The 18,203-nt window shown below is 44.1% G+C and overlaps 1 protein-coding gene across 3 annotated transcripts in view; it reads left to right on the top strand.

The window, feature by feature from the left end:
• The window catches only part of B4GALT6 (beta-1,4-galactosyltransferase 6), a 54,988-nt gene extending 38,089 nt beyond the window's left edge, over nt 1–16,899 (top strand). For all 3 annotated transcript variants that reach the window (XM_059707404.1, XM_059707405.1, XM_059707406.1), the window contains 5 exons: nt 4,011–4,127; nt 7,149–7,336; nt 11,727–11,849; nt 12,143–12,244; nt 12,973–16,899. In XM_059707404.1, coding sequence (XP_059563387.1) covers nt 4,011–4,127; nt 7,149–7,336; nt 11,727–11,849; nt 12,143–12,244; nt 12,973–13,120 — 678 coding nt within the window. In that variant the 3' untranslated portion in view covers nt 13,121–16,899. The remainder of the gene's footprint in view (nt 1–4,010; nt 4,128–7,148; nt 7,337–11,726; nt 11,850–12,142; nt 12,245–12,972) is intronic.
• Nucleotides 16,900–18,203: the final 1,304 nt, after the last annotated feature.

The raw sequence follows: 18,203 nt of genomic DNA on the forward strand, positions 1-18,203 counted from the left end.
CAGCTGAAGGGGGCGGGCTCGCGTGGCAGACCCAGCGCAGGCGGGTGCTGCTTCTCCGGGAGGTCGGAGATGGAGGGTGCGCCTGGGACACTGCCTTTCCACGCAGGGTCAGGGGGCGGCCGGGCGGCCTGGTCTAAACCCTGCAGGCTGGAGGGCCAGGCAGCTGCCGGAGCTGTTATCTCCACAGAGGCCTGGGCCCCTTGCCCGTCCCAGCTCCTCGATGGGTCCTCGCCACCTGCCTCAGAGCCACCCGGGGTTTGGTGCTAACGGAGACTGCACCCCTCAGTCCCCAGACAGGCCGGTTCTGGTGTGGGAATGGACTCGAGCTGCGGTTCCTATCAAGTGCCTCCTGTGTGAGGAGCTCCTGGAGGCACTGGGACACGGAGGAGGAGGCCCGATGGACCTGAATGAATGGGAGGGGGGGTGAGGGGCAGGAGGCTAGCACCTCACAGGGGCAGGTGTGGAGCCGTGTCCTCTAGGGCCATGGTTGGCAAACTGCGGCTCGCGAGCCACATGCGGCTCTTTGGCCTCTTGAGTGTGGCTCTTCCTAAGCCTTAGGAGGACCCTAATTAAGTTAATAACAATGGACCTACCTATATAGTTTAAGTTTAAAAAATTTGGCTCTCAAAAGAAATTTTAATCGTTGTCCTGTTGATATTTGGCTGTGGTGATTAATGAGTTTGCGGACCACTGCTCTAGGGCCACCCCAGCTGGGTTGCTGGGAGTTCAAAAGGAGGACGCAAACAGGTAGGGAAGCCTAGGCATGGGTCTCTTGCTGGTGCGACAGGAGAAAACAGGCAGGGAGGAAAAACAGAGGCACAGAGGCAGTAAGGTCCGTGGTTTCAGTGGGAGGGACTGACGGGGTAATTGTGCTTGAACGAGAGGGGTGTGGAGCGTCACGAGATGATGAAGGTGTTTGCAGGGGGTAACGACCAGATGTTCTCTGTTGCCGCTGGAGATGCATCTGCAGGACGGGCTCAGCAGCAGATCAGGGCACAGCCAAGGAGTAACGTCCAGAAACCAAGGCTGTGAGCGCTGGAGATAACTGATCACAGGACACGGAGATCTTGTCCTAGGCCATAAATGGTCAACCATCGGGAACATCAGTCCACAGCCGCGAGAAGGGACGGGCCGAGGGAAACGTTAAGATTCTGTTCAGCTTGATTTGAACAAACACGTTGCTTTAGGCACACCATTCAGAATTTCTCCTAACTGTCTCATCCAAATGTGGACATTTCTTTGCTATTAAAACAACGGTTTTGCCTCTTTGAATTTGCCGGGACATGTAGGACATTCTCAGTTTCCTTACAAGATCAAAGACAAAAACAGCTCTTGATCTTTTAAATGCCTCCTTGAAGAAATGGCTGCATTACGGAGCTGTGACTTTACCGTTGTTTATTCTTATATGTTTAACTCAGCACTCAGCCTAATTGTATTGAAATGATATGGACTCTGGAGCTACTAGTAGTTCATAGCCTCTTCCCTTGTATCTGTAACTCGCCTGAACGGCTCTGATAGCCCGTCGACGCCAGCCTGTGGCTCGTTCAGCACCGGGACCAGCTTCCTCATTTCAGTACAAGTCTCCACCCTGGTGCGCGTCAGAGAAGGCTGTGGTAGGGACCTGCACTCACTGTCTCATTCCTTTCTCTGTTTGATCTTTTCATAGCAGTTTCTTCTCCTAAGAGTCACCCAGGGTCCCTGCCCTGCCCTGGGAGTTGTACTGGTTTGGAGGTTGCTAGGATACACTAGTAATGGACACTGCAGCCCACTGGGCAGAGCCCAGTCAGCAGGGAGAGCCCAGCATAGCAGTAGCCCTAGCGTGTGTGTGTGTGTGTGTGTGTGTGTGTGTGTGTGTGTGTGTGTGTGTGTGGCGGGGGGAGCGGGGAGGAAGGGATGTGGATGGGGGTTGCTCTGGCAGTTTTGTGGCTCAAATTCATAAGCCAGGAGGTACCTTAAGGGCAAACCAAAAGGGAGTGGGATCCAAGCTGGGGCTGGCAGGGTCCCAGGCCCTTTTTAGTTCCTACCGCTTAGCAAACACTGGGTAAGACAAAGTAAACATGAGAACATCAGCCTGGTCACAGCCGTTCTCTGCTCTCCCGTCAGCGTGAAGGGAAAATTAGTGGTGGAGTTTCTGGGTTAGATATCTTTAATTTGAAGAAATCATCTCCTGTTCGCTCTAAGTAAAACCATTTTAAGAATTTTAAAATTTCTCTCATTTATGATACTGGTAATATAATATACACAAATGAATGTTACTATTTTTTTATTTTTATTGGCTGTATCTAATGCTATGCCCTGATTTTACAGTTAGGATTAGGTCCTAAACCTAGCACTCCCAGTTATTTACATTTATTTATTTGTTAGTGAAATTTGGGTGTGAAATTCTAGTAAATCCCAGATTTAATGTTCTTAAATAATTTTTTATCATAGCCAATTTAGATTGTGCTTAAAAATCCAGAATGTAGAGTGACACAAATTTTGATTAGATATAGTTTGACTGTTATGTTCTTTGAAAAATGTAATGATTTTAGAATTTATAATGTATAGAAAGGTTATCTTAATTTCAGATTTTATTAGAAAATTTACAATTATGCTCAAGCCAGTTTAGCTCAGAAATTGCTAAGAAAGTAATATTTAGAAAACATTTTAGCTGTTTCAAGGGCAAACTGAGTTATAGGGTGACTTGGCTTGTATGACAAAATTTGGATCCAGAAAATAGAGTATTTGAGTTGTGATGATTGATAATTATTCACATATTCTTATGTTATAGTAACACATTTTATATAGATGGTGTTTTCTAGTCTTGATTTTGATAGTTCCAATAAATGGGTTTTTTACTGTTAGACAAAAATTTGACCTGCTGAGAAACCATTTTAATTTCTATGTACATTATATTTTTTTCTTTTTTTGGGGTGGGGGGGACTTAAGGACAAATTTTTCTGTTTTCTGTGCTTACATGATCTTTTTGTTAAGCATTTTAAACGTAATTTTATTTTAACCTGAATATTATCTTACCACTGAAAAAAAATAAAATGTAGCAAAATTTAATTGTGCATTTTGATTAAATGAAAAATGTTAATGTAATGATAAAACTTCATGTATATCCCAGGACACATCTCTTATATTGCTTAAAAATACCTCTAGGCCCGATAAGCCACGTGTAGGATAATAGATACTTAAGTGGTATCTCTCTTAAATTCAATTTAAACACATGAGGTTATTATTTATGATCTGCTTTAAAACCTAGAAGTTACTTTTTTGTAAAATATATTTTTTATTGATTTCAGAGAGAGAATGGGAGAGGGTGAGACAGATAGAAACACCAGTGATGAGAGAGAATCATCGATTGGTTGCCTCCTGCACGCCCTCTACTGGGGGATCAAGCCCACAACCCGGGCATGTGCTCTGACTGGGAATCAAACCATGACCTCCTGGTTCATAGGTTGACAGCCACTGAGCCACACGGGCCGGGCTAGAAGTTACTCTTGACATATCCCTCTCCCTCACTTCTCACACCTCATCCATAAACAAATCCTGTCTGTCGACCTTTTTAAATGTTTCAAAACAACATGCACCTCTCTTCTTCTCCAACCGCCTCTCAGGTCAAGCTGTCCTCACCTCTTGTCTCAACTGTTGTGAAGATTTCCAAACCATCTCCCAGTCCACTTTTGGCTTTCTGTAACCAACTCTTTCTATCACCAAGTCTCTGCCATCACCATATCTGACCTTACCAGGCTTTTCCAGTCTTCCCACGCCTTCTCCTGGCGCTCATAGGGTAACGACCACACGCCTTAGATCGGCCCTCAGAGTCCACGCACACCGCCCCAGGTTCCCGAGGTCAAGGTGGCGAAGGCAAGGGCCATGCCTGCTTTTGCTCACTGCTAGGTCCCTGGTGAGAAGACTCCTAAGGGTGTGGCTTTAACACCGCGTAAGTTTGTGAGGGTCAGGGCTTAGTTTTGCCTCCGGCACTGCTGCTCTGTTGTTCACGTGTGACTGTTTTTGCTCTAAAGGTGGCAGTGCTCATCCCTTTCCGTAATCGCCACGAACACCTGCCAATTTTCTTCTTGCATCTGATTCCGATGCTCCAGAAACAGCGGCTGGAATTTGCCTTTTATGTCATCGAACAGGTGAGGATGTTTTTCAAAATGGTAACCATGTCTACTAGAATGTAATACCCCTTAGATGTGGTTGGATTAAAAATATTTAGCTTCAGGTTAACCAGGTAACTAGAATGCTTGGTTTTATATTTGGATTTCATTGAATTTTGGAGTGAATTGGTAGTGGCACATATACTACATTTTGTTAATCCAGTTATCAGTTGATGTACTCCTAGCATTTTTATTCATCTTATATCATACCTATCAAACTAAATATTTGTTTCTCTCTTCTTTGTATTACCAGCTAATTTTTCTCTCTAAATGTTTATCTTGCCTCAGTATTTTATATACACAACTAGAGGTCTGGTGCATGAAAATTCGTGCACTCGGGGCAGGGGTGTCCCTCAGCCCGGCTTGCACCCTCTCACAATCCGGGAGCCCTCCGGTAGGGTCCCTAGGCCTGGCCTGAGAGGGGCCGTCTGCCTACCTGATCGCCCCTAACCGCTGGTCTGCTTACCTGATCACCCCTAACCACTCTGCCTGCCTGCCTGATTGCCCCTAACCCCTTGCTTGGGGGCGGGGCCAGCCCACAAGGGGCCGTGGTGGTCTGGTCTTTGGTCGTTTTGGTGGTGATACCTCTGGCCTTTTATTATCTAGGATTCCTTTTGTCTTATTTGAAGCCTTTTGAGATCTTTTCCATACTTGTACTTTCTTCCTGCTTCTGTAATTACCTAGTTTTACACTTAAAATGTCACCTTTGATTTCTTTCTGGTCGTTCCCCCACCCCGGCTCCCGAACATTGGGGCTCCTGCTGAATTTCACCTCTGATTTCTGCACAGCATTGCGAAAACTGTACATTCTGTTTGTGTGTCAAATACATATCATTTGGATACTTCTGGTTTTGACATTGATGAACTTATTTTATCCCAATTTTTCCATTTCTCTTTTACTCACACTAAGCCTGACTAAAAATGTATTTCCTTATATATCAGTAGACAGGAAGTGACCTGTTTTACGTTATTAGATGCTGGTTTTTGGAGGTAGACAGTACTCACACTTTATTCCTCAGATTGTCATAGAGTGTGTTCTGCCAGCTCCTGTGTGGTTTATTCTAGGAAATCATTCACTCTTTTTTTCTTTTTTAATTTCTTGCTCTTAGCCTCTTGCCTCTATTTATTTCTCTGGAAGTCCTTGGTTTTTAATAGAATGTTTGCCTCTCTGTATGCACATCCCCCTGAAAGCTTGTTCCCTGTGCAGCTGATGATCGTATAGTGCATTGTGCATAGGTACAGTTTTAAGTAACAATCTCTACTATGAAAATTGATTTTCTAAAACTGGATCACAAGGAAAAAATGTAGCTACTTCCACGATAGCCATAGTTGTGCGCTTCCAGGTCAGCTTTCCCGGCTGCCAGCTTCCTTTTCACAGTTCAGTCTCCACAGTGTGTTGGGAGGTGAGTGTCTGCTTCTGCATTTCGGAAGGCGTATGCTCCCCAGAGCCCAGCATCACTAAGTCATTTCACATGCACGACAAAGGCATCCTTGCAAAGCAACCGAGATCCATAGTTCACAAAGCTCTTCAGTCGGAACCTCAGCCTCGATCGATGTTAATTCAGGCTGGTGTACTTGACGGCATGCAGCATCGTTAGCACATGTGAAACAGGAGTAATTTTCCTGCTGGGCCGGTGCCCAGAGCGCTAAAATGGAAGCCCAGAGCTCCTCGTTAAATGTGGAAGATTGCACACACATTCGCCCTTCTCCTTTCCAACCTCCAACATGAGAATGAAAGAAAACACTTGGTAAAAGGTATTGAACCGCAAGGACAAAGCGATGGAATAGTGGGGAGGTTTGGACACGTTTCTGGAAGTCAGGAGTCAGATGGACCGCTGGCACCCGCCTCAGCAGAGCATTCAGGGAAGGCCTCTCGGCGTAGGTGAGGTTGGAGCAGCCCTGAGTGGTGTAAAGCAGGGAGCTGTGCTGATGTTGGGGGATGGGCATTGGCAGGAGATGGGCAGAGTGCCTGGGTGACAGGGTCGGTCTTGCTGGAGGGATGAGTGGGAGGGAATGTCAGGGAGGAAACCAGAGAGGGGCTGAGGAGCAGGGAATGAAGCACTTAACCCGCCCAGGGAGGACCTGGACTATTCCACACGCGATGGGGAGACTTAGGGTTTCGAGGAGAGGAATGCATGATCTAACTGTCGCGTTAATGCGCTGACTGTGCAGAGTATAGACGGAGGGGACCAGGCTAAAGGAGAACAATTAGGAAGCCATGCGGTTGTCCAGGTAGGAAGGATGCTGACATGGCTGCGGTGGGAGGAGTGAGCAGTGGTTGGGTGTGGGCGACATGGCTTTCGAAGCGACATCTGCTGGGGAGTGGGGTGTGTGGTGTGAACAGTGGAGACCAGGGAACAGTGCTGCCGGATTTGTCCTGTGCGAGGGCCTCGCCCCTGGCTGAGCCTGGGCGTGTAGCACACAGCAGCCGAGAGCGGGTGCGGCTTTGGTTCAGTGTAGGGGTTTGCTCACGCACACGCGTGGTGTATGTGTGGTGTGTGTGTTGGAGGTGAGTGGTTTGCCACCAGCCTCACACACAGAGGCGGCCATTGCCCTTGGCTTTTCAGCGCCTCCGTGCAGCACTCCTCCCTCCTCCCCCTACCCCCCCCCCCCCCCCGCCCAGTTACCTGGTTAACCTGTGGAGACAAAATCGATCGAACAAAAGGGAGCGTAAAAACATAAAAAAGTGGAGATTCTGGGGGGAATAGAAGACATCTAACAAAAGAACAGATGTGAGCAACAGAAACTCCTAAGTGATCTGCATCCTGGTATTTGACGTGCAGCGGAAGCAGGAATGCTGTCATCCTGTGAATGTGCTGCTCACCCAGTGGGCTAGATAATGACATGGTCTTGTAATTTAGCAGAGCATGAAATAACGCCCGTAAGTTTCAATGGGTGTTTGGAAACCCTGGAGTGTGTACTGTTGTAGCTGCTGATTCCCATGTGTTCATTATCTGGCCGTGAGGCACCGCGTGGCCTTTCCGTGTCTCTCCCCGTGCAGACCGGCTCGCAGCCCTTCAACCGCGCCATGCTCTTCAACGTGGGCTTCCGGGAGGCCACGCGGGACCGCGCGTGGGACTGCGTGATCTTCCACGACGTGGACCACCTGCCCGAAAACGACCGCAACTACTACGGCTGCGGAGAGATGCCTCGGCATTTTGCAGCGAAGCTGGACAAATACATGTACATGTAAGTACCGGGCCGTCTCCCGGATGCCGGTGGCATTCCTGCAGAATCCCGTCTCCGGCACGCTGTCGCCATGCATGTCCGCCCCTGGGACTGTGCCGAGCCCAGCCCGTCTGTCCGCACAGGGAGCCCGGGTTAGAGTCGCGTGTCCATCAGCTTCTCCCTCCTGCGGACGTCGGTGGGGAGGGGGCCGGAGCCCGGCTTCCACGGCCGAGCAAGTGTGGGTGTATCCTCTGGTTTTCACACTGAGCTACAGGGGTGGGCCGTTTCCTGTGCTCTGCACGTTGGCTTCCCCGTTCACTGGAGGAACAGGGCGCGTCCATGGGGCCGCCGTGTGGTCGCCACGCTGGGCCTGCCATGTGGGTGAGCCCCTGCTGCCTCCGTCTGTGACCCCTTCTCCAGGGACGTCTCAGCACAGGGAGGGTCCTCTCTTCTTTCTAAGCTGTGGATCCTCAGCTTTTAAGAATAAAAAACCGGAACTACCTTGAAATGCAGACAGTCATTGGAGCTGTGACAGTAACTTTTGTATTTTTTTCAATTAAGTTTACTGTCAACATTATTCTGTATTCTATTAGTGTCAGGTGTACAGCGTCGTAGTTAGACAATCAGATACTTTACTAAGTGGTCCCCCTGGTATTTCCAGTACCTGCCTGGCACCATACATAATTACTGCAATATTATGAGCCATATTCCCTGTGCTGCACTGTACATCCCACAACTATTTGTAACTACCAGTTTGTACTTCTCAGTCCCTTCACCTTTCTCACCCAGTCCTGCGGCTCCCCCTCCCCTCTGGCCACCATCAGCCTGTTCTCTGGATCTGTGACTTTGCTTCTGTTTTATCTGTTTGTTTAGATTGTTGCTTAGATTCCACAGGTAAGGGAAGTCACGCCGTGTTTGTCTTGCTCTGACTGACTGATTTCTCTTAGCATCATGCCTTCTAGGCCCATCCATGCTGTCGCAAATTGTGAGACTTTGTGCTTTTCTATGGCTGAGGGATATTTTGTTGTGTATATGGACCACAACTTTCTTATTCACTTGTATGTTTTGGACACTTGGGTTGTTTCCATATCTTGGCATTTGTCAATAATGCTGCAATGAACATAGGCGTGACTATATTCTTTTGAATTAGTGTTTTGGGTTTCTTCGAATGCAAACCCAGAAGTGGGTCAAATGGGAGTTCCATTTTTAATTTTTTGAGGAAACTCCATACTGTTCTCCACAGTGGCTGCACCAGTCTGCATTCCCACCAGCAGTGCACGAGGGTCCCCTCTTCTCCACATCCTCATCAGCGTTTGTTGATTGATGGTAGCCATTCTGACAGGTGTGAGGTGATGGCTCATAGTGGTTTTAATTTACATTTTTTGATGATTAGCATCTTTTCATATGTCTCTTGGCCTTTCTGTATGTCCTCTTTGGAGAAGTGTCTATTCAGGTCCTTTGCCCATTTTTTAATTGGATTGTGTGTGTGTTTTTGGTGTTGAGTTATATGAATTCTTTAGAAATTTTGGATATTAAGCCCTTAGCAGATGTATCATTGGTGAACACATTCTCCTATTTAGTGGGATGCGTGACGGAAACTGACATTGACATTAAAGCATGCCAGTCTACTCTGGGGAAGACACCCCACGATTTTCGTTGGCTCGTGGGAGTGGAGAGGAGAGAAAACCACCGGAACAGGGGAGGCGATTCCTGTACGACAGGCTTGCCTGCTGCCCGACTACAGAGTAGAGCAGTGATGGCGAACCTCTGAGCTCGGCGTGTCAGCATTTTGAAAAACCCTAACTTAACTCTGGTGCTGTGTCACATAGAGAAATTTTTTGATATTCGCAACCATAGTAAAACAAAGACTTATATTTTTGATATTTATTTTATATATTTAAGTGCCATTTAACAAAGAAAAATCAACCAAAAAAATGAGTTTGCGTGTCACCTCTGACACGCGTGTCATAGGTTCGCCATCACTGGGGAGAGGCAGTGACCCGACCAGGAGAATCGGCACTGAAACAGGAAAAGAATGGCTTTTGCTCGTTTCGCTGGTTATAATGATAAGACAGCCTTTCCCTAACACCACAGCGTCTCAACTCCAAGTCAGGCGTTACCGGGGAGGGTCATTCAGGTTCCGGATCTGGTGCTCAGCACTTCTGGAACCATTTGGGTCAGCCTGCTAGAGTCAGATTGGATCCAGTGTGATTGGTTTTCACTGAAGAATTTCATACAGGTCATAGACACTAAGAATTCTGAATGATCTCTTTTTACTTGAAAATACTAATTTCTCATGAATAAAATATTCATATCTACCGAGACTAACCCTGGGGTGGTAGGCATCTTGGAAGATTGGATAGAAGCGGGAATGCCAGCTCAGGGAGGCGGAGGCCGGTCGGGGACTGGCAGGTAGCGCGGCCTTCAGCCCTGGACGCAGCCGGAGGCAGCCCCTGTGCCCAGCAGGATGCCCACACTCGGAGGGCTCCGGCCAGAGAGCTGAGGCCTCAGTTGGTGTCTCCCCCTGTGGACGGTGTAAGATAAACCCAACTGGACTTTCGCTTGTTGAACTTCCGTTTTCCATTCTTCAGTCTGTTGTGCCTTCATTTCATCTAGTCTTTACCCATTCTGGGTATAGTCCAGTTGGCTGTTTCCACTTAAGCAGAACAACAAATGGAATTAAAGTGCTTGCCAATTCAGACATGTCAATGAACACACCTACACACCTACACACACACACACACACACACACACACACACACACACACACACCTAACCTACCCACGGATCTCAGGATTCTCCCAGACCACTCGCCTGGGCGAGGATGATCCAACTGGTGCGGGAGACACATGTGCCCTACATGCTTATTGAGCCTCTTGAACCCCGCCCGGTGTTCTTACGAGAATCCTAACTCCCCCGTGTGAGCCCCCTGAGGTCACCTGGGACGCCCTGGTTGTCTTTGGGGCACATGTTGCTGTCGCTGTCTGGGGTGCCTTTGGCCCACACTGGAGCCACGCTTGCTTTCTCTGCTGCCCGCTCCGTCGTCCCGGCCGGCAGACAGCACTGCTCCCCACAGGGAACGGGGCAAGAGTTTCTTCAACAAAAGAGTGAAGTCTTTCTCCCTTCTCTGTGGCCTCTGTGCTGTGGTTCCGGCCGGATCGCCTTCAGCCTGGTTTTCAGAGTCCAGGCATGGTGTGCTTTCGGCGGCCCTTTTATGGCTCCGGCGTGTGCGCCCAGTCGCACATTTGGGGCCAGAATGATGATTCAGGCCCACACGTCTAGGGGTGCTACCTCAGTCTCAGAAACCCAGTCTCCATGTAAATGAATAACTTAGTTAGACAGAGTCCTTGCACTGTGAGTTAGGGAAAGGTAAGGAAAGGAAAATCCAAGTTTAAGAATATAGCCATTTGTCAGAGAAAGACAAGTACTGTCTAACTTCACTTATATGTGGAATCTAAAGAAACCGAATTCTTAGATACAGGGAACAGAATGGTGGTTGCTAGAGGTTGCGGGAGGTTGGGGGGTAGGTGGGGGGTGGGGTGGGCGGTGAAGTGGGTGAAAGGGGTCAAAGGTCCAAGCTCCAGTTCTGAGATGAATCAGTTTGGGGATGTAGCAGACAGCATGGGGACTAAAGTTAACAATACTCTATTGAGTATCTGAAAGTTCCTAAGAGAGTAGATCCTCATCACAGGAAAAGAAAGAATTTTCTATCTATCTACGGTGATGTTAATTAGACTTATTTTGATAATTATTTCACAATATATACTTACATCTGTTAAACACCTAAAAGTAATGCCATGTTGTGTCAGTTATATCTTAATACAAAGTAATTTCTCTAAATATCAGTGCATTAAAAATAAATGTGTTTGTAAATATTAATGAGTATTTTGGGGCTGTAATCCAAACAGATATATTATAGGTATAGGCAGCTTGTCATCTTAAAATTAAATACTAGACTTGTCTTTACGAATATACATGTGTCCTGGTCTATATAATAAATAATGCATTTAGAGTTACACTTTATTAATGTAGAAAATTTTACTAGCTTAGCAACATCTAACCTCCCATCGACAGCTATTGGTGGGTTTAATTAAGTTCACTTTGCTGTAAAAATAATTTTTGAACACTGGGTTTTGAGTATTATAAAGTAACAATTCTAAATATCAAATGTCAATTCCCACACGCGTTTTCCATAACAAGCACATTCAGGTGTGTGTGATTCACTAGAATGTAGAAGTGTGTTGTACCTGGGGCTACTTTCTGTTTCCCGGAATATGGTTTAAGCAGCAGCATTGTTCATTTGGGAAGCAGCGGTCTGTTTCACAAGGCACACCGAAGACCGAAGGCTTGATTTCATGCGGCGCCCTGTCCTGGTTTTATTTTAGGATGCTCTGCTCTGCTTTGTTTTCAGTCTTCCGTATAAAGAGTTCTTTGGTGGTGTAAGTGGACTGACCGTGGCGCAGTTTAGGAAGATCAACGGCTTTCCTAACGCCTTCTGGGGGTGGGGAGGAGAAGACGATGACCTTTGGAACAGGTACGTGGCTGTACGAACAGTTTAGTGGCAGAGTTCCTCTCACTTTTCTTCGTGTAGGTAGCTTGTACTTTGCATTCCCAAGAAAAGATGCTTTGGGATGGAGAAGTTTTGAGATTCCTCAATCCTGCTTTGTGTCCGTCCGTCCCCCCCCCCCACCCCTGTGCAAGAGGACCTTCTGAAATTACGGACAACACCCCATTTGAGCATTCTTTTGCATTTTAAATGGAACTCAGATCATCAGTGTTTGTGCCAGGTGCTCTCTCTCTGTTTCATTTGCATGTGTGGTATTGCAGGGTTCACTATGCTGGGTATAATGTAACGAGGCCCGAGGGAGACTTGGGAAAATACAAATCCATTCCTCACCATCATCGGGGTGAAGTCCAGTTTTTAGGACGGTAAGTTTAATATCATCTTCAGAGACCACGTTCCAGAATTATTCAATGTGTGAAAACTTTAAAATACACACTGCACCCAAAAAAACTCCCCAAGGGCGTTTTCTGTCGATGTCATTTTTTATATAGAAGTAAAGCATTTTTGTGCTTGTTTTGGAGAGAGAGACATATATCCGCACACACACATATATTTATGTTCTATTAAAGGGCCCAGTTAACTAGTTATACTAAAAAGGGATTTTCTTAGGCAAAAACACAACGCATTTTTCCCCTTACGGGTGTCTAGGTCATAAGGGTGCAGTCATTTTTTCAGGTGGCATTTTAAGCCTCGTACTAATGCTCACTGAGAACGATGGTGCAGAGAGGTGTTTCATTACGTTTGAGAACCAGCAACTGTATAGAGCAGTGGTCGGCAAACTCATTAGTCCACAGAGCCAAATATCAACAGTACGACGATTGAAATTTCTTTTGAGAGCCGAATTTTTTAAACTTCAACTAGATAGGTAGGTACATTGCTATTCACTTCATTAGGGTCCTCCTAAGGCTTAGGAAGAGCCACACTCAAGGGGCCAAAGAGCTGCCTGTGGCTCTCGAGCCACAGTTTGCCAACCACGGGTCTAGAGCATTAAGTGCTTTCATTCGTAAGGATGACCTTGAGCATGTTCCCCGTCGGTTTTCATTATTTTGGACATGTTTCTGTTACTTTTCCTTTTTCCTCCCCAACACCCTAGATACAAGCTGCTGAGGTATTCGAAGGAGCGCCAGTACATCGACGGGCTGAACAACTTAATCTACGTGCCCGCCGTCCTGGTGGACAGGCTGTATACAAACATCTCCGTGAACCTCACGCCAGAGTTGGCTCCAATCGAAGACTATTGAAGAAGTCACCGTCATGGCAGCCTAGACTGCGACGCTGATCATAAACCCAGGGTGCGCTCTTGAAGGAGGCCAGTGGCTGGACGTGGCCCGGGCCGTTATGCAGCGGAGCCAGCGGTCTCAGTGACCACCGTGTGGGGTTGCCTACAGCAGCCTCCTTCCTCCCATCCCGAGACCCCCACCCCCCCACCCCCCCAGCGAGTGCTCCAGAGACCAGGTGCCATCGCCAAGACGGGGTTAAGAGCGCCCTGCAAAAAAAGACATTTTTATATGGAAATCTATAATTTAACTCAAGAGAATGCTTTATTTCTGCGGAGACCTATTTTGTACATAGGGGATGTACACTGTTGTGTTGAAATTGTTGAACAATAAGGTGCGTTGCAGTTTTGCATGTAATGGCTTATGCCTTTATCGGGCTTTTATAAACATTTTTTATTTGCATGGAACAAACAGTGTACATTTATGAGACTGAACAAAGGCTAACCCTGTGTGACATGAAGGCACTGTCAATAATTGACAGCCAGTGACTACAGTAAGCTGTTATACTAGTTTTGAGCTTTAGACCTTCAGCCTCTGTGTGTAGGGAGAAGTCAGCTTTCCTACGGCCCTGAGGGTAGAAGAAACGGCTTAAGCCGCTTTTCTTCCTGCCAGGATTGGCTGTTTTTTCCTTGCTTGCAGTCTCATCAGATTTTGCTAAATCACAACCGTAATGTTTATGCATATTGCATGACTAATGCCAAGAAAAAATCTTAAAAGTTATGGTATGACATGAGATCAAGGACCTCCTCATGTTAAATGCTTTCCATGTACCTCTGGTGTTAAGTGTCAGGGATTTTGTGCCTCAAAAAGTGTTCCCAATGTTGTGTGTGTTTGTACACTTTTTTGTTTGTTTGTTTTGGTTCATAGTGAATAGCACTTCTATTATTTCCAGGTCAGAGGAGCCAAAAATTTTTTTAGTTTTAAAAAAATCAAAACAATTTTTTAAAAGAATGTGTTATATGGAAAACCCAATAGTACCTATAATATACAAATGAATTATACTGTTAGATAAGAAATGAAATGTTATATTTTTATGAAGATAAATGCTTAGTAGGTAGAAAATAAATTTTAAGTTTAATTCTCAGACTCATAGAATTCAAGTTTGGAAGGGATTCTTTTTAATCTTGCCCAATTTCATTCAAACTGTATATTTTTTTTTTTTACTTTTAAGAAATTACATCTCTGGTGTTCATTATTAAAATGTCCTCACTGAAAGCATAATTTAATAGAATTATATTCTAACACATAATCAGCTATCTAAATATGTTGATGTTATAAGGCACATCTCAGAAAACAGGTCTTATTACCTGACATTAAGTATATTACTTTATCTTAAGTTTGGATGAAGTTTTTATGGCAAAACCAAACAGTATTTTTACTTTGAAAATTATCAATTATTGTTAACCAAAGATTCGTTAAATATCTTAAGGTATTTTCACAAATTTAAAACAAAAAAATTGTTTATCTATACAGTGAATCTTTAACAACGATGACGAACAATAGAAATCTGTATTTGAGAGACGTGTGGATAACAGTTGACTCATAGATTGTTCACCTAAAATAGAAATATGGTATTTATCTCAGGTTGTAACTTTAACTTTTGAAAGTTCGCGTTTTCTATGGCAATATTGGTAAAACAAATGATCACTAACCAAATCACAAAATAAGTGAATTTCTTGTACTTTTAGAAAACAGATAGCTCTCTGTTATGATACAAAACAGAGTTTTCCCACATTTTTTTCTTAGAAATATTTCCAAAATATTTGTCTCTAATTTTTTTTTTTTGCTTGTACTGAAAATAGTGAATAATCAAACTGCTGAAAGTAAATGTGTTCTTAATTTGTCTATCTGTTCATTTGCTGTCTCTCATAGTCAATGTAGTTGTTTAATTCAATGAAATGGAAGAAAGTAAATTAGGAAGTTACCATTTGTTGATCACTAACAAGATAATTGGGGCATAAGAACATAATTAATCCATAAAATAATTAAAAATATTTTAGTTGGGGTAATTAGGACTGTTTCAGAGTCTTATTAGGAAATCATATATTTTTTTAATGTGGAGCTGCCCAAATTTTGGAATCGTTTTATTTTGATATACATTTTATAATTTCAAGAGAACTCAGTTCTACTAGTATCTGCCTTATTTTTTTGGATTAAGTCTAATAGTAATTTTTGTTTTAGCTGTGGGCCATGAATATTTTGCTTTTTTCAGTTTTGAATATGGCATGTCATTCTGTGAAAAACATCTTACTAGTTTGCTTTTTGTCTTTTGTTTGTTTTTACTGTGCTTTTTCACTGCAGACTTAAAATTGATTGTTGCCTGTAATCATTTATATGTTTCAGTAAAAGTGACAGAGTTTTGCCCAATTAATATTTATTATCGGAAAATAAATCTATTCCACAAGACTAACAAATATATTGTAAATCTTTTTGTTTGGTGGATGTATTAGTGAACATGTGTTCTTACCTACTCTGTCAGGTGGGATGCTAGGTATGTCTCCGGAAAAAGCACTTCATTTGTAAACAAATCAAGTCAGGCAAGTGTAAGCCTTTCTAAAATGAAGACGCCCTCTGATAACTTAATCATTGTATTTCTTTTTTTCTTTTTTTTTTTCCTTTATTTTTATTTTTTATTTTTTTATTTTTTATAGCTTAAAGTATTACAAAGGGTATTACATATGTATCCATTTTATCCCCCCGCCCTAGACAGTCCCCTAGCCTCCCCTATCATTGTATTTCTTAATCTCAACATCAAGAAGCATACATATGTGGACATAAGAGTTATTATAAGTCCCCTGGCACAACTGGGAAAGTTATATAGTGCCTTCAACTAGAGAAAGTAACAGTGATTAATGGGCCTATTTTCTTAAGGTATATTTTTATTGATTTCAGAGAGAGGAAGGAAGAGGGAGAGAAACATCAATGATGTGAGAGGATCATTGATCAGCTGCCTCCTGCACGCCCCCTACTGGGGATCCAGCCTGCAACCTGGCATGTGCTCTGACCGGTAATTGAACTGTGACCTCCTGGTTCATAGGTCAATGCTCAGCTGAACCACTGAGCCACACTGGCTGGGCTAATGGGTCTATTTGTAGAAAAAGGAAAAGTGTTCACATTTGCTGTAACATTATATCAAAGTCATAGTGGAGATAGTCATTTAAATTTTGCCAAAAATTAAGGTTAAATGAATATTTTTTAAAATATTAAATTTTTGTTAGTATTTTGTGAAAAGGTGTTCAGTTAGAAAACCTTACTTACAATATTATGTAAATACAAAATTACGTATTAGAAACTAGCTTATACTTCTTTTCCAGCCAAGAGATTAATATCCACTTTGAAACAAAATGGAAAAGTCAATACAATATTCTCCCTCTTTTTGCAGGCTACATATGAGAGAAAGCAGAGTTTGTGTTGTTTTATTTGGTGTTTGATTGTCTTCCTTATATTTCTCTATGTATCTTTTTTTCACATTAGCACTCAAGATTTATTGCCTTGTATTTGCAAGTTTGCCAGTTGAGAGAACTAAAATGGCCATAGTGGTGTTTTATCAGAAAGAGAAAGTGTACTTAAGATTCACTTACTTATTAAGATCCAAAAGGCTTTTACATAAAATGCACTGAATTAAATGCTAGTCATTTCTTGTATTCTTTTTTTTTGTTTTTTTTTTTTTTGTTGCTGCTCATGGAAATGTTTGTACTTTTTTATCATTGTCTTTTATGAAATATAATATTCTGAAGACTTTGTGTGATGGTGTAATTATTTTCTCTTGGGAACTTTTTTGGGGTTATGTGGGTTTTTCATTGTTGTTGTGTTTATATTTTCCACATGAAAAAGGTCCCATGAAAAGAAAGGTAAGGAACTGTGCTGTATGCTGCCTATCGGTGTCCCTATGGTGGGTGTGACATCGCACTATAACATTGTATGATGTTACCTTGGGGAGGGGAGCTGGGGAAAGGTACTCTGAATTATTTCTTACAACAGCACGTGAGTTTACATTACTTCAAATGGAAACATTTAATTTAAAAAGAAGCAAAGAGCCCAGCCAGCAGTGTAGTTCAGTGGTTGAGCGTTGACCTCTGAACCAGGAGGTTCACGGTTTGATTCCTGGTCAGGGCACATGCCCGGGTTGCAGGCTCCATCCCCAATGGGGGGTGTGCAGGAGGCAGCTGATTAATAATTCTCTCTAATCATTGATGTTTCTATCTCTCTCCCTTCCTCTCTGAAATCAATAAAATATATATTTTTAAAGAGGCAAAGAGTCCTGTATGAAAGATGACCAGCTCCACTCACAATGAGAGACATACAGGTTAAAATTACATCGAAGTAAACCCCAGAATTTCACTGTGCCTCTCGGTGAGGTTGCACAGCTCAAGTGCTCATAGAAAGGGAGGAATTGAGCCGTAGTCAACAAGATGACCCAAGCAGGTATGCTCTGTCCCAGAAATCCTTCCTTAGGCTTCTACCCTAAAGACAGTCTCTGCAGACCTGAAGCAACATGGGCACGCGTTTATTCGTGGAGGCTTTGTTTGCAGGAGCAACAAATGGAAAGCTCCTGAGTGTGTCCAGGGGAGCCGGTTGAGTAGGCTCTGTTCACCCCCACACTATGGGGAGCCCTCCACGGCCATGTCGGAAGGAGGCATGGATTCCATGCTCCCCTTAGCTTCCAGGCTAATGCTGTCCTGTGGGAAAATAAGGTTCACACACTATATAGCGTGCTGCTTCTTGTGAATGAAAGAAGTGGAAATAAAAGCGTGTATTTGCTGCTTTTTTACAAAAGAGTGACTAGCAGGCCAAACCAGAAACGAATGCAAATGGTGGCCTTGGTGGGGGAGGTGTGTAGGGGTGTGTGAGTGGGGGTGGGCGGGTGGGCGGGTAGTTGTTAGCAACTGGAACTGTGTCAGTATTTCAAATTAAATTTTAAACTAACCCTAACGTCCATTTTAAACAATTTTACATTGTTTGGACAAAAGAGAACCAATGTTTAGTGCGTTTGTTCTTCATTCCCGAATGATGAGCTTCAGCAAGCAGAGAGGAAACAGTTCCTGTG

Source organism: Myotis daubentonii, chromosome 8 (assembly GCF_963259705.1).
Source record: "Myotis daubentonii chromosome 8, mMyoDau2.1, whole genome shotgun sequence".
Taxonomy (NCBI): domain Eukaryota; kingdom Metazoa; phylum Chordata; class Mammalia; order Chiroptera; family Vespertilionidae; genus Myotis; species Myotis daubentonii.